The sequence below is a fragment of the Equus quagga genome, chromosome 12 (assembly GCF_021613505.1).
Source record: "Equus quagga isolate Etosha38 chromosome 12, UCLA_HA_Equagga_1.0, whole genome shotgun sequence".
Lineage (NCBI taxonomy): Eukaryota > Metazoa > Chordata > Mammalia > Perissodactyla > Equidae > Equus > Equus quagga.
Genome location: NC_060278.1, coordinates 15144385 through 15158046, shown reverse-complemented (window position 1 = coordinate 15158046; position 13662 = coordinate 15144385). Strand labels below are relative to the sequence as shown.

The window sequence follows — 13662 nt, the reverse complement described above, 5'->3', positions numbered from 1 at the left end:
AGAAGAGTTTTCATAGCTGAATTGAAAAGTACGTTGAGATACTTGGGATTACTATATGCTAATTATAAAATGTGATGCATTAAATTAGCAATTTAAAAAATAGTAAAGTAATATTTGAGATACTAATGATTTATGGCAATAAGTATAGAATAAATATTTTTACTTGTTTATTGAGGTATAATTTATATAAGTAAAATTCATCCTGTTTAGATGAGTGGTTCTATGAATTTCAGCAAACTTATGCAGTCGTGTAACCACTTCCACAAGTAAAATAGAATATATTTCCATCATCCCCCCAGATTCCCCTTCCTCTAAGTTCTCAATCCCCTCCCTCTTGCCCCAGCCCCTGGCGACACTAATCTGATTTCTTTCCCTATAGTTCTGTCTTTTCTAGAATGCCATATAAATGGATTGATAAAGTACACAGACTTTTGCATCTGGCTTCTTTTACTTTCAAAGGTATAATGCTTTGGGGATTCACAGATACTGTTGCACATATCATTCATTTGTTCCCATTTATTGCTGAGTGCTGTTTCATTGTATAGATCTACCACAAGCTGCTTTTCTGTTTACCAGTTGAGGGATATTTGGATTATTTCCAGCTGTCGGAGGTCATAAATAAAGCTTCTGTGGACTTTGTAAACAGGTTTTCATTTAGATGTGTCTTCATTTCTCTTGGGTAAACATATAACTACTTGTAGGATTGCCACATTACATATGGAGATATATGTTTAATTTTGTAAGAAACTGCCAAACCATTTTCCCAAGTGGCTGAACCATTTTGGATTCCCATCAGCAATGCTTTGGAGTCCCAGTTGCTCCACACAGGATATGGGCTTTTTCTATATTTTAAACAGGAATTCCTTTCTTTTGAGTCTTTCTGAACATGGATTATGTTAAAAATTGATATATTACATTGGAATTTTCTGTCCTTTTCCAAACACAGGATACTTAAAAGTGGTGTCAGTTTGAATTAATTCCATTTTTTCTTTCTTATGAGTTAATAGAACCTATAATATATATGTTAGAAAATTGAAGATATTTTGGTAAAAATTATGATTAAATTGTCTTGCATATACATGATGACAGTAGTTTCCATATCATTTAGACATTTTGGTCAATAATTCAGAGTTTCCTAAATATTCAGAAAAATGAGTTCAGGCAAGTCTCCAAAGCTTTATTCATATTTGAGTCTTTGGTTATATTAGAACTGAAAGTCCAATGTAGTTGACAAGTCCACTCCATCTTTATTTGAAGCATGCAGGAGTCCATGAAAAGAACAACATAGAGGAGCTGGATTCCTTCATGATTTCCAAGCCTGTGATATTTCTGGTGTAAGTAGAATTGGCCTCTACAGGTAATGCAGGTCATTTAGAGCGAAGCTGGATTTTCAATTGCCCTTTAAGTCATTCAGAAAAGTACTAATGAAACTTAGGAGTGAAATTTGGCTTCTCTAATTTTCAGAAAGGCAATACTGCCTTTCATGCAATAATGTTTGTGTTTTAATATCCTTCCATTTATTCTGGAAAAACACCGGAAATGAAAGTGAATTTTGTAGAATAGAGACACTTTGGTTTGGTCTTTTTGTGACTGTTTTCTTAGGTCTAATTTCAGGGGATAATTTGCAAAGCTTTTCGCAAGACTAAATTAAATATAGGACAAAAGTAGAAGTAAACCTTAACATTCATAACTTTTTCTCAAGATGTGGTTTGTTATCAAGTAGGTTTTTTTTTTAAAAAAAGACTGGCTTACTTAAGTATTCAAACAAGGCTGAGACTGCAATTATATATACAACTAGACATTTTTAGTATCTCAATTTGAAACTGTTGTTCATTATTTCTCAAGCATGCTAAAATTTAGAGGGTTTAGAAATTGAAGATATCTTGGTAAAAATTATGATTAAATTATGCCTTAGAGCAAGACCCAACTATCTTCTGTCTTGATTATTTCTGTCTTCCCGTTGGCATTGAGTGCTGTAGAAGCAATATCAAAATGCTCATCATGTAATGTGAAGTAAACTCTAGTACAGATAAGCCTTGTGTAGACAGCATCCACTCAGAAATGCTGCTTACCTGGTGTGGCCCACAAAGGAGAAAATTTCTAATTTTCATAAATGGTGAATTCTTTAACTTGTGACTACGTAAAGACGACAAAAGAAATACTTTGGAATAGCTAAGTTTACACACTCAAATGGAGCTATGTATGTCTATACATATCCCTAAAGTTAGCATACAGATATTTATATGTACAGTCACTATGCTTTCCATTAACTTTGGGATTCTGATGTCACTTTTCTATCCCTTCTCGTTAATAAACTAAGATAATCATAAGCAATGTAGCCAAGTCAATAGTGCTTATTCTTATTTATCTGCATTTTCTTCTTGCATCTTCTGAGCCTTTTGTTAGCATGTTCTATGTTGTATTGCAGTGGGGTAGACATATATGGATCTAAGGAATTTATTAGTAATTAATTAGTCATTGCTTATGCCTTTTTCCTGTTGTTCATCCAAGTTCAGTCTTTTTTTCTATAAAACAAAAGATATTTTCTTACGGTATGTTTTGCCAAATTCTGACTGCTGGCTTTTGTTTATTAGAAGAATTGTATGATTTTGTACTGACTGTTCTTTCTGCATTTTGTTTTCTCTGCCTGTACTATTTCTTTGAATCACGCTGGTGGTGAAAAGAAGAATGCATTTTATGTTTGGAGTGATCCATTGCAAAGCAGCAAAACCCTTCCTGTATGGCACCATTAAATGTTTCTCAGGACATATTAGGTGGGCTCTATTTGCCCATTAGTTAGATGAATAAACCTTTCCCAAGGTGATTCATTTCCTCAGTGACAAATCAGGGAGAAAATCCTAGTCGTCCTCAAGGAAGACTAGAAAGTTGGAGGAAGATGTCCACAGGTTTGAGGTCAGTCATTTGACCTTTTAAAACTTTCTCTCCTTTAACTAGCCCATCAATAAATAATGTACAAGACCACTTTTAATGGAAGATAGAATTTGAAAAATGAAGTAAGATTTCCATTCCCACATATAGCATTTGCGAGCAAAAATGAAACTGAAACATATTTACATAAAATGGTGGAAAACAGGAACATGACTTTTAAGTTTGATTTTGCTTAAAATTCTTCATTATTAAATTCCTAGTAAGGAATTCCTAGTAAGTATGCAACCTATTTGCATAAGTATTAAAATGATTCATCACGATTAATTCCATTATAGTAAATCTCAGCCCTAATCACAGTTTGCCACGTCCTAGAGTGGTTCGTCAGTATTTCATCTTTTGCTGGAGTTTTGGTGGATTGCAGCCCCTATAGCAGCACGGGTGTCATCAGAGTTCACGGTGATTAATGTGGTTCTGAAGGAGATCTAATAACGATTAGCCACTTTCACAAAGTGTTACAGAAGAAGGTCGATGTGAGAAAAATTTTAAAGCTCTTAAATGTACATTCTAGGAAGCACCTCTGGCCGCAAATTGGATTTCTTAAGGCATGAAGAGGTTTAAGCTTGGAAACAGATGAACTACCAAGGGATAGGTGGGAAAGCAAACAGTAATTTGCCTTCAAATGCTTAAAAGATTGGAAGAAAACAGGGCAAGTCTAGAACTCATGGTTGAAAGTTATAGGGAATTAGATATTGATCTGATGTATTGAAATTTCAGAAAATCAAAACTCATTGTAAACAGAATGGGCTTCATAGGTATAATGGGCCCAATAAAGTATGAAGCTTCCTGTTACTAGAAGAATTTAGGTCAAGACGAGGTGCCTACTTTTGGAGATTATTGCAAAGTATTTTTTAATGGTTCAGAAGAGAGTTCTCTTTAAGTAAACTCTGAATTTCTTTACGACCATGAGATCCCGTAAATTAATTTCCTCCAATGACAGCAAATTTCTTCTGTTTTTCTTAGATTTTGGTGGAGGCTTCAGTGGGAGATGGCTTCACTGGAGACATTGCAATTGATGATTTGTCATTTATGAACTGTGCCCTCTACCCTGGTAAGGAAGAATATTTCAATAGATGAGTATTTTCAAACTTGTTATTTGAAAAAACTGCCAAAGAAATCAATATTCCAAAATACCTTCATTTCTATTCTCTCAAATATATTAACCCTAGAAACAATTCCTGTAAATCTTTGCTGGTAATTAGTCTTCAAATCTTTGAAAACATGGTAAAGAGGGTTGGATCGGTTGTGTTTATGTCTCATCACATGCAAAATATTAGGAAATCACGTCTGAAGTTAAACTGTAATTTCATTATATTTGGGAGATTATAATAACCAAACTGTTTGCCTTACCATTAGTTATTTTGGAGACTTTTTTAACCTCTCAATCACCTTCAGTGAAGTTTTATTCTTAGGCTGTGCTTTAAATATTCCTAAGGATTGTTTTCAACCATTTCCTCTCCATATTTTAGATTTCTTTTAAAACACTAATACATGTTTTCCAGATTTCTCTCTCCCTCCTCAACCATTCGGCTGAACTCCAAACTTACGTACTGAGCACTTACTCAGCATCTCAACTTAGATGTCTGATAGGCATCTCAAAGACAACAGGGAAAATAACCTGAAACAAATACATCCCAGGGAAAAATCATTCTGGGCAGTGCATAGTGATCTAGTAGGACTGGATATCAGGTTCTTGGAGGATGATTCTGGCACTGAGGCTGGAGGCTATTAAGTTGCTTGACAAGGGGGAGCACAGTCTCCTTGCTGGAGTTATCAGAGATCAGGGACTGGGTAATTTAAAAAGCAATTGCAATGATCCATGTAGAGAGCACTTTCATATGCTGAAAACTTAACCTCCAGCCCTGTTCTATCACCATAGTGTTGTTGGTCAGACGAGTACCAGCCTCTTCTCAGATATAATCAGAGGGATGGATTCCAGTTCTTTCCCTTGTTAGGTAACACAGCTCTGATCCTCCACTTCATCACTCTGGCAGGATTAATTATCTTAATCACTGTGTGTATTGGTTTCCACGGAACTCTGCAGAAAGCCTGTCCCTCTGTGGAAAGCCAGGAAGAAGGAAGTCAGAATTGAACAAGTTTCCCTTACTTCTCAATGTCTGAAAGTAAATTCTTGCTTACCAGTTGCCCCTCAATCCTGCCATTCTTCCACGCCTCCATATGTTAGTAAATGGCAGTTTATTTCTAGTTGCTTATTCTTCATTAACAAATCTGGTCAGCCACCAGCTTCAGATATATCCAAAGTCCACTATGTCTTATTGCTCTCACTACTCCCCCAAGCCACCATTGTCTCTGCATGGATTATTGCAGTTGCTTTTTAAATAATCTCTCTGCTTCTACCCTTGAGCCATATAATCTATTCTCAAAACAACAGCCAGAATGATCCTTTTTAGACTTAGATAAGATTATGTCACCGGATCATCAGTCTTCCCATGGCATCTTATCTCATTCAGAGCAAAAGTTGAACTTCTTCCAATTGCTCCCAAGGAGCAAACAACTGATCCCCTGTAGCTCTCTGACTTTGCCCCCACCCCTGTGCCTCTATTTGACTTCTCTCAAGCACAAGGCCCCTCAGCTAGTCCTGGAGTTCTCTAACCCATTTATGCCTCTGCTCAAAAGTTTCTTCTTTAGCAAAGCCTTCTCTGAACACTACACACACACTCACACAGAGTCTCTTCCTTATCTGATATTTTCTATCTCCTTTTGCTGTGTTATTTTTCTCCATAACGCCTATCCCCCATATAGTTTAATTTCTGTTTTTCCCACAATAGTGTTAGCTGCGTAAGAGCAGAGATTTTACCTGCACACTGCCTTATCTCCAGCAGCTTAAATAGTATGTGGTACTTAAGAGTACTAAGTAAACATCTGTTGGATGGATGGGTGGAGAGATGGAGAGATGTCTATATCTTTTTAAGTGTGTTATATACTTTTGTTATATATTTTAGTTATTAGTATTGCTAAAACATTAAGTACATCTCTATGCAAGATACTATGTTATGTGTCGGTCAGCTTTTCTTGGAAGCCAAATTTCAGTGGCTTGAAACCATAAGCATTTATTTCTTGCTCTTAAGTGTGTGGGTTGGCATATAACAATAACAGCAAAAATATGTATTTCTTGTTCATAGCTCTTTATAAGTCCATGTAGCCCCAAGCTGTGTATCTCTGTTCCATGTGTCCTGTCTGGGACCAAGGCTGAAGGACCAAGTGTCTATCTGACACAGTCTGTTCTCAAGTCAGAGGGTTGGAAAAAGAAAGCACACTTAAAACTTCTGTTGGGACATGGTATGTATCATGTCTGCTTAAGTCCATCGGTCAGAGTGAACCACGTGATTAAGCCTAATAATGAGGCCTGGATTATTCTCCATGGACAGGGAGCTTGGCAAGAGTAGGGAATACAGAAAATCCTTACATGAGAGGTAGCTTATAACTGGGCACAATAATACCATCTACTGCTCTATATATCATGTCATATAATCCTATCACCTTTTAGGAGTCTAGAATAGTGCCTGGCCCATCATTGGTGAATGGGTGTTGAATGTTGAATAGGATTGATGCCTTTGTTTTCCCCATGTTATGGAGCAAACTGAGAAGGAGATACCTGGCAAAGGCTACCTAACCATATGGCAGAATATGACATCTGCTTCTTGGGCCCATAGTGTTAACCACTGTTATGCCGCTCATCAAATACGCTAACTTCACAAGGAAGAGAATCCAATTTCGATTTTGCAAGTGTGAAAAATTAAACTTAAGGAGAATAAGTGACCTGGAGGAGAATACACAATTGAGGACAGGAATAGGATTTTTACCTAAGCGTGTCTGATTTCAATGGTCAGAGCTTCTCCCAAATTGCCTTCCACTCTGAACTTAGGGAGAATCACTGTGACCCAAGCGGCACAGAAGACCGAAAAAAAGAAAAACCAGAGAGGCAGCACAAGTCACCATTTGTACTGTTGCTGAACCAATTATCCAGCTAAATACATTCTGTGGCTGATGTTTCCAAGTTGGAGGGAGAAGAGCTGCCAGAAACAAAGGCAGAGATGTGGAATATCAGTCACAGACCATTAGTACTGATTTTCTGCTTCAAGCTTGGGAAGAAAAATATGGAATTCTAAAAAGTGTCTGAACTGTGTGGTTTTCATGCTGGCTTCAAAACAAAAGAAATGTTGGGTTGAAACCACAAAGCCTGTTATAGGCATAGGTTTCATAAGGGAATTTGATGTAATCTTGCCATAAGATGAAAATGAAAATAAAAAACTGGCTCAATAAAAGTATTCCTCTTGATGATTATCAGTCAATTTTTTTTCACGACACCATGTTAGCTGTGGTGGGATTAGAGCTCCTCGGTTCACCTACAGACATTGATTTGCTTTTAGTATAAACTGATTATTTATCTACAGCACATTTCCTCCTTGGCTGATAAAACAAAACTAATAAAAACTGAAAAAATATATACTCAAACACAAAAGGCTGAGCTAATCCCCAAAGTGTGGATTTGTACATTACCTGTAATTTTTATTTTATATTATAAAAGTGACTAAAGTGGAGTAGATTATTTCCTTTTTACCTATTAACTCAAAATCAGCCTTTCTTTCCCCTATGCCTGCCTTGATGACATTAGTATTCTCTAGCAACCCAGGATTGAAATTCCACAGTCATCCTTGGCTCTCCCCTTAAACTTGCCCACCTCCAAATCCTGCTAACTCCAACTCCAAAATACTTCTCACATCTGTTCTGTTTTTTCTGTTACCTCTGCCATGACCCTGGTTCAAGACAGCATTGACTGGAAAGGTAAGCTTTTTGACCACAAACTTTTATTTTTTTTCCCCAATAGTTTTTAGGCAATAAACTTAGTTTCTTTTCACTTTGTCCTAAAACATCATTGTTTGCTCTTCCAGGTCAACTCTTTCTCATTTTCTAACTTCTAGTTGTTTCTAACAATTTTCAAATCTGTTCTCAATTTTGGATTGTGCTTCCTTTGTTTTAATCCTTTGATGATATAGACTCTTAGTTAAACCTAATCTAGGAAAGAAAAGACATTTTAGGCAAAATTAATTGCATTTTTAGGGAAAGTAGGCAAACTGAACCATGCAATAGAATCCTTTGATTCTTTGCATCAGTGTATGATGATATTGTCCATTCTCGGAGCAGATAATGATGAAGAATGATGGCAAAGTTAAATAGCTTTCCTCTCACCTTGAATCAGACCTTCAGAGGAGATGATTAAGTAAAGAATGTTGCCAGATATTCATATTAAAAGACAAGTGTCCCAAAGGAAGTATCTGTTTCACATTACTCTTTCTATCCTACATGAGAAAAGCAAGAAGTATGTTACCTCCAGCAGAACGTATATGACAGTTTTCTTTCTTACATCAAAGATGTTTAGTGAGGTAGCTGAGTTATTTGGAAAAATAAAGTCATGACTACATAGCATCATGACATATTGTTTGCAAACTGAAAAAAATTGCTCATGCACTTTTCATCCTGTTGTAAAATTTCAGAATTAAGCATGCATATTAGAATTATTATTTACTAGAGTTATTAATTATTAGAATGAATATCAGTATCCAGCGTATTAGTGTTTTATTTTTCCCAGGAAAGTTGTTTACTAAGTCATTGGCGTATGTTGCAACTGATGATGGCTTAAAATTGGGAAACTATGGTAATTATTTATAGGATACTTAGCAACAATTTTTATGATGTCTTCTGCCACCTGCTGAATGATTTTTGTGGTTGTCAAACGGACTGAGTTGATTGAGTTTTTGGCATCCCTCCTCATTAGCCTTAGTTTCTCACCAGCTTTATTTATAAATGCTTTTCAAGTCTCTTCTTTCTGCAAAGAGTAATGTTTGTTTCAGTGTGAATAAAAAGGCCCGGGGAAAAGTGTGTACTTTGTCTTCACTTTTAAGATATCACCTGCAGCTTTTCACCTTATAATACTAAGCTGTTTGGTGTGTCCATTGTATTTGTCTCAAAATAAATAATACAGTACATGAAAGCACTCTGTTTAGAGGTTCTTCTTTATTTTTCTAAAGGAAATATATACTCTGAAGAAAATACAAAATTATTGGAAATATTTCCAATTTAATAGAAGTCTTCAAGGCAAAAATCAGGAAATTTGAGACTCAGTGATTGCAAACTTAAATATTCTGGTTTTAGCATCTTTGCTGTAGTCTTGCAAAGTGACTTCGCATATACGTAGGAAAAAAATTGACCAAAGCCTATGTCCAGCCTACTTAGTATTTTTATTGTGTTTCTAGAAAATAAACTTGGACAAATAACTAACTTAACCTGTTTTAAAGTTAAAACTTTTAAATTTTGTCATCTTTTAATTGAGGGAAATGCTAAATAGTCAAAATGTATGAGGCTCTTAAAAACGTAGATGTTAGCTTGAAAATTACCCAGCTGCTACTTGTCTATTTGTAGTCACTTTCAAATATAGTGTGAAGTCTGTAAAGATGGAAAATACCTTGTGCTACCTGGAAAATTTCATTGAATGTATGTTAAAACAAAAATATTTCAAAAAGAGCTGACTTGCTATTGGAGACAGGGAAAAAAAGTCACTATATAATATATGGCAACAGCTGTGGTCCAGTTGTTATAAATTATGTCGAAAGAACAGCAATATTTTAATAAAATCTACTCTCCTAGAAAGTAGAAATAATACAGACACTTCAGTACGATCAAGCTGAATGTACTTGTTTTAGCTTGTGGGTATAACTCTGTTATTGCATTAAGTGCAACAGGAAAAATGTACACTTTTCCCCTGGAGCTATAGATATTTCAAATTTTCAATTTTCTGAAGATTGATTATGTTTAAACCTCAAGTAGACTTTTAGATTTTTAAATTAAATCTTTTTCTTAAAGTCAGACGTCACAGGAAGAACATATGTATTGTTACCTGGAGATAAATAAAGAACAACTGTGCATATTATCAGGTAATTCCCACAGTTAAGATATGTCTAAAGCTGGTAATAATTTATCAAACACTAGAGATGTTAGAATATTGGTTTTATTTGCCTAATTGACAGTATGGGAGTGGTGTAGGGAAGGAAGTCTGGTATAAAACAAGTTGGAAAATCTGTTTTATCAGAAAGATTATATTAGTGTAGCATGAATTATATCATATCTGTGACAAGGAAATCACAGAGCAAGGAGTTGGAACACTGAGTCCATCGGGAGCCTGAGTCATCTACTTAGGATGACAGGTGTGTAGGTGGGTTGGTTTCCCTGTGACTCAGGACTGTGGAAGAAGATCAGATCAAACCGGACTAATCTCTGCTTCCTAGTGAGTGCAAACTTCAGTCATTTGCATTTCACCTTTGCAGTTTTGTTTCAGCTACAAAACTTTTAGTGCTTTTTGTTTAAAGAGACTTAACTGTATCATTGCTACCAATTCTAGACTTTCTATGCAATGGTACACAAAAAAAAACACAAAATTATAAGCTTTGCTATGGACTGTATGTTTGTATCCCCCCAATATTCTTGTGTTGAAGCCCTAATTCCCAATGTCATGGCATTTGGAGGTGGGATCTTTGGGAGGTAATTAGGGTTAGATTAGGTCATGGAGGTGTCAACCTCATGATGAGATTAGGGCTCATATAAGAAGAGGAAGAGACATGAGATCTCTTTCTGTGTGCACACACCAAGGAAGGCCATGTGAAGAGGGCCCTCACTAAGAACCCAACCACGCTAGCACCCTGATCTTTGCACCCTGAGCTTTGTTTTACTTCTGCAAGGCAGATCCCAAGGAATCAGGTATAATTCCATCTTCCCAGTTACAAACACCACCATTTCCAAAGTTTGACTCCAGAGTAAGAAATACTTTTTATCAATTCGCTCTTTTGATGCTCTAAAATACAAACATATTGGACTTATTTGGTTTTTAAGATTTTCTCATTCTGGTAAAATAACAAAGATTAACGGGAAAGGACAAATAATTTTAGAATCTTACGATTTCTTTTTAGAGTACAGTCACGTGTCACTTAATGATGGGGATACATTCTGAGAAATGCATCATTTGGTGATTTTGTCGTGTGAACATCATGGAGTGTACTGAAGAGAACAAAATTTGCCACCACAAAAGTGTGTCTCTTTAGCATGAGGATTATTTTAGGCTGATTGTTTTTAAGAAACAAAAGAATCAAAAAGTTTTCTTCTTACCTTCCCCTTAACTGCCTAAAAGAATTCAGGTTAAAAAAAAACTATCTCAGGAGGCAAGCTATCACTTTAGCATAACATGAACTAGGTGGTAGACAGGGAGGAACCTAGATAAACCTGTTTATTGGGCTTCCCTCTGTGTTCTTCTGTTTCCGTGTGGCCAAACACTAGTTTTCCAAACATTTTCTCCTTTTTCTCTACCTGTGAATTGCCTTCCTTCCCGTTGAAGTCCCTGACCTTCCCCACCTGCAACATCATCTTTTGTCTTTAGCTAAGGAGAGTATTAAAAATAAAGGCTTTGGCCATTTTGATGAGTTACTTGGTTTTCCTGGATTTCTCCTGTGTATACATGTTATTAATCTTTTATTTGTTTTTCTCCTGTTAATCGGTCTCATGTCGATTTAATTTCTAGACCATCCATAAGAACTTAGAGGGTAGAGGAAAATTTCTTCTTCCCCTGCAGTACTTATGCAAACCTAGATGGTATAGCCTCCTACATACCTAGGCTATATGGTATTAATCTATGGGACCACCATTGTATACACAGTCTGTTGTTGACCAAAACATCGTTATGCAGTGAATGACTGTAGTGGTTCTTTTACCTACCACTCTTGGATCATTTCTGAGATAGAAAATGAATTGTCTCTGTTTTCCCTGAGTATCAGCGCATCAACTTCCTTTTTCTAAGACATCCACTCATGTCCATGGTTTCTTCTTAAGGGAGACTCTTTCTTAGTTTGAATTGAAACCAAGCTTAAAGATGCAGTTAAGACTACTGGTTTTGATAATATGGCAGACCGAATGATCTGAAAACACTAAGTCTACGTATACCTAGAAATGTCAAATACGTTTATTTATTTAAACATTAAGCTGAGCTTAAAAAAGAGAAATTCTCAGGTGAGAGAAACAAAGAGAGTGTGGAAAAATAGAATAGAAAGCATAATGTGACTGCCAGAGTTAGGGAGTAACAGAATATGGGATGGATGAGAAGAAGGAACAGGGAAAGGAGGGCAAGAGGGATATACCTCTAGGGTACCCTAGCCCGGGGTACCAGTCAAGTTCTAAAAGGAACAATTCAAAGTTGCCGTAGAAGGACTCTTCTACAAACTAGATGATAAAGGATTCTCACAAAAAGAAAAATCAAGCACAGAAAATTATAGTGGCCAGCCTCCAAAATAACCCCCAATGATCCCCACTTTTTGGTATTCATGCCCTGTGTACCAGGTCCTTCCCACATTGAGGACTGATGCGTGCAACTAATGACCCATGTGGCAATGACTGTGTGTGATTTCCAAAGCTAGACTTCCACTGTCTTCTCTTGGATCATTTACTCTGGGGGAGGCCAGACACCATGTCAAGAGGATACTCAAGCAGCCCTATGGAGAGAGTTCTGGAACTGAGAATTCCTGCCAGCAGAAGCACTAACTGCCCAGGCATGTGAGCAAGCCACCTTAGAAGCAGATCCCCTGCCCCAGTCAAGCCTTCTAATGACTACAGCCTTTGCTGACATCTTGATGGCAATCTTTTGAGACCCTAAATCAAACTACCAAGCCAAGCTTCTTCTGCATTTCACACTCACAGAAATTGTGAGATACTAAGTGTTTATAGGTTTAAACTTCTAAGGCTCATAGAAATTTGTTATGCCAACAGAAAACTAATAAACAAATAATTAAAAATGTTAAAGGATTCTAAGCCCTAAGAAAATAGGATTAAATGGTTAAAAAAGAAAGAAAACTTTGGAAAAATATTGGCCTTCTTGAAGTGAGTAATAAAATCAATGAAATAAAAATCTCAGTGGATGAATCAAATAGCTGAAAGATATCAATGTTGTGATTAGTTAACTGGAAAATAGCTACAAAGAAATTTTGGAGTGCAGCATATGGATATAGAGAAGGAAAATGGGAGAGAGAGATTTACTTGAAGGAGAGATCATAAAAGGTAATGGAGTTCTAGGGAGAGAATGACGAAAATGGAGGAGAAGCAATTTTCAAAGATATATTGGCTAAGAATTAATTTTAGGCGTAGATTTAAGAAGCCTAGTGAACTTCATCCAAAATATTATAATAAGAATAAATCCAGGTCTACACTCACAGAAATGAGTTAGACAAACAACCAAGGAAAGAGAAGATTATGTTTAAAACAGCCAGAGATTAAAATACAATGAAAAAGAACTATAATTCGACTGATAGCTGACTTCACAACAGCAAGAATGGAAGTCAGAAGACAGTTGAATCCTATTTTCAAAGTTCTGAGAAATAATAACTCTTGGTCTATAGCAAAGCAAAACTCTTTCAGGAATGAGAGTGAAAAAAGGCATTCAGGGGATAACATCCACAGACAAATCAAGAATGATTTTACGCTGCTAGACTCTTACCAATTAACTACGTAAATGTGAACATCAGAAAGAGGCACAATGAGCTAAACAAGGGCTGAGATGCAAAAGGGATAGACAGCAAAGAAAATGGCAAACACATGGGTGAATGTAGATATACCAATGGATGATGAGTATGTAATATGACCAGAGTATTTCTATACTACTGA

At 36.3% G+C, this 13662-nt stretch overlaps 1 protein-coding gene across 1 annotated transcript in view; it reads left to right on the top strand.

Moving 5' to 3' along the window:
• The window catches only part of MALRD1 (MAM and LDL receptor class A domain containing 1), a 640183-nt gene that overhangs the window by 178417 nt on the left and 448104 nt on the right, over window positions 1-13662 (top strand). The window contains exon 19 of the mRNA XM_046679849.1: window positions 3910-3997. Within this exon, the coding sequence (XP_046535805.1) occupies window positions 3910-3997 (88 nt within the window). The remainder of the gene's footprint in view (window positions 1-3909; window positions 3998-13662) is intronic.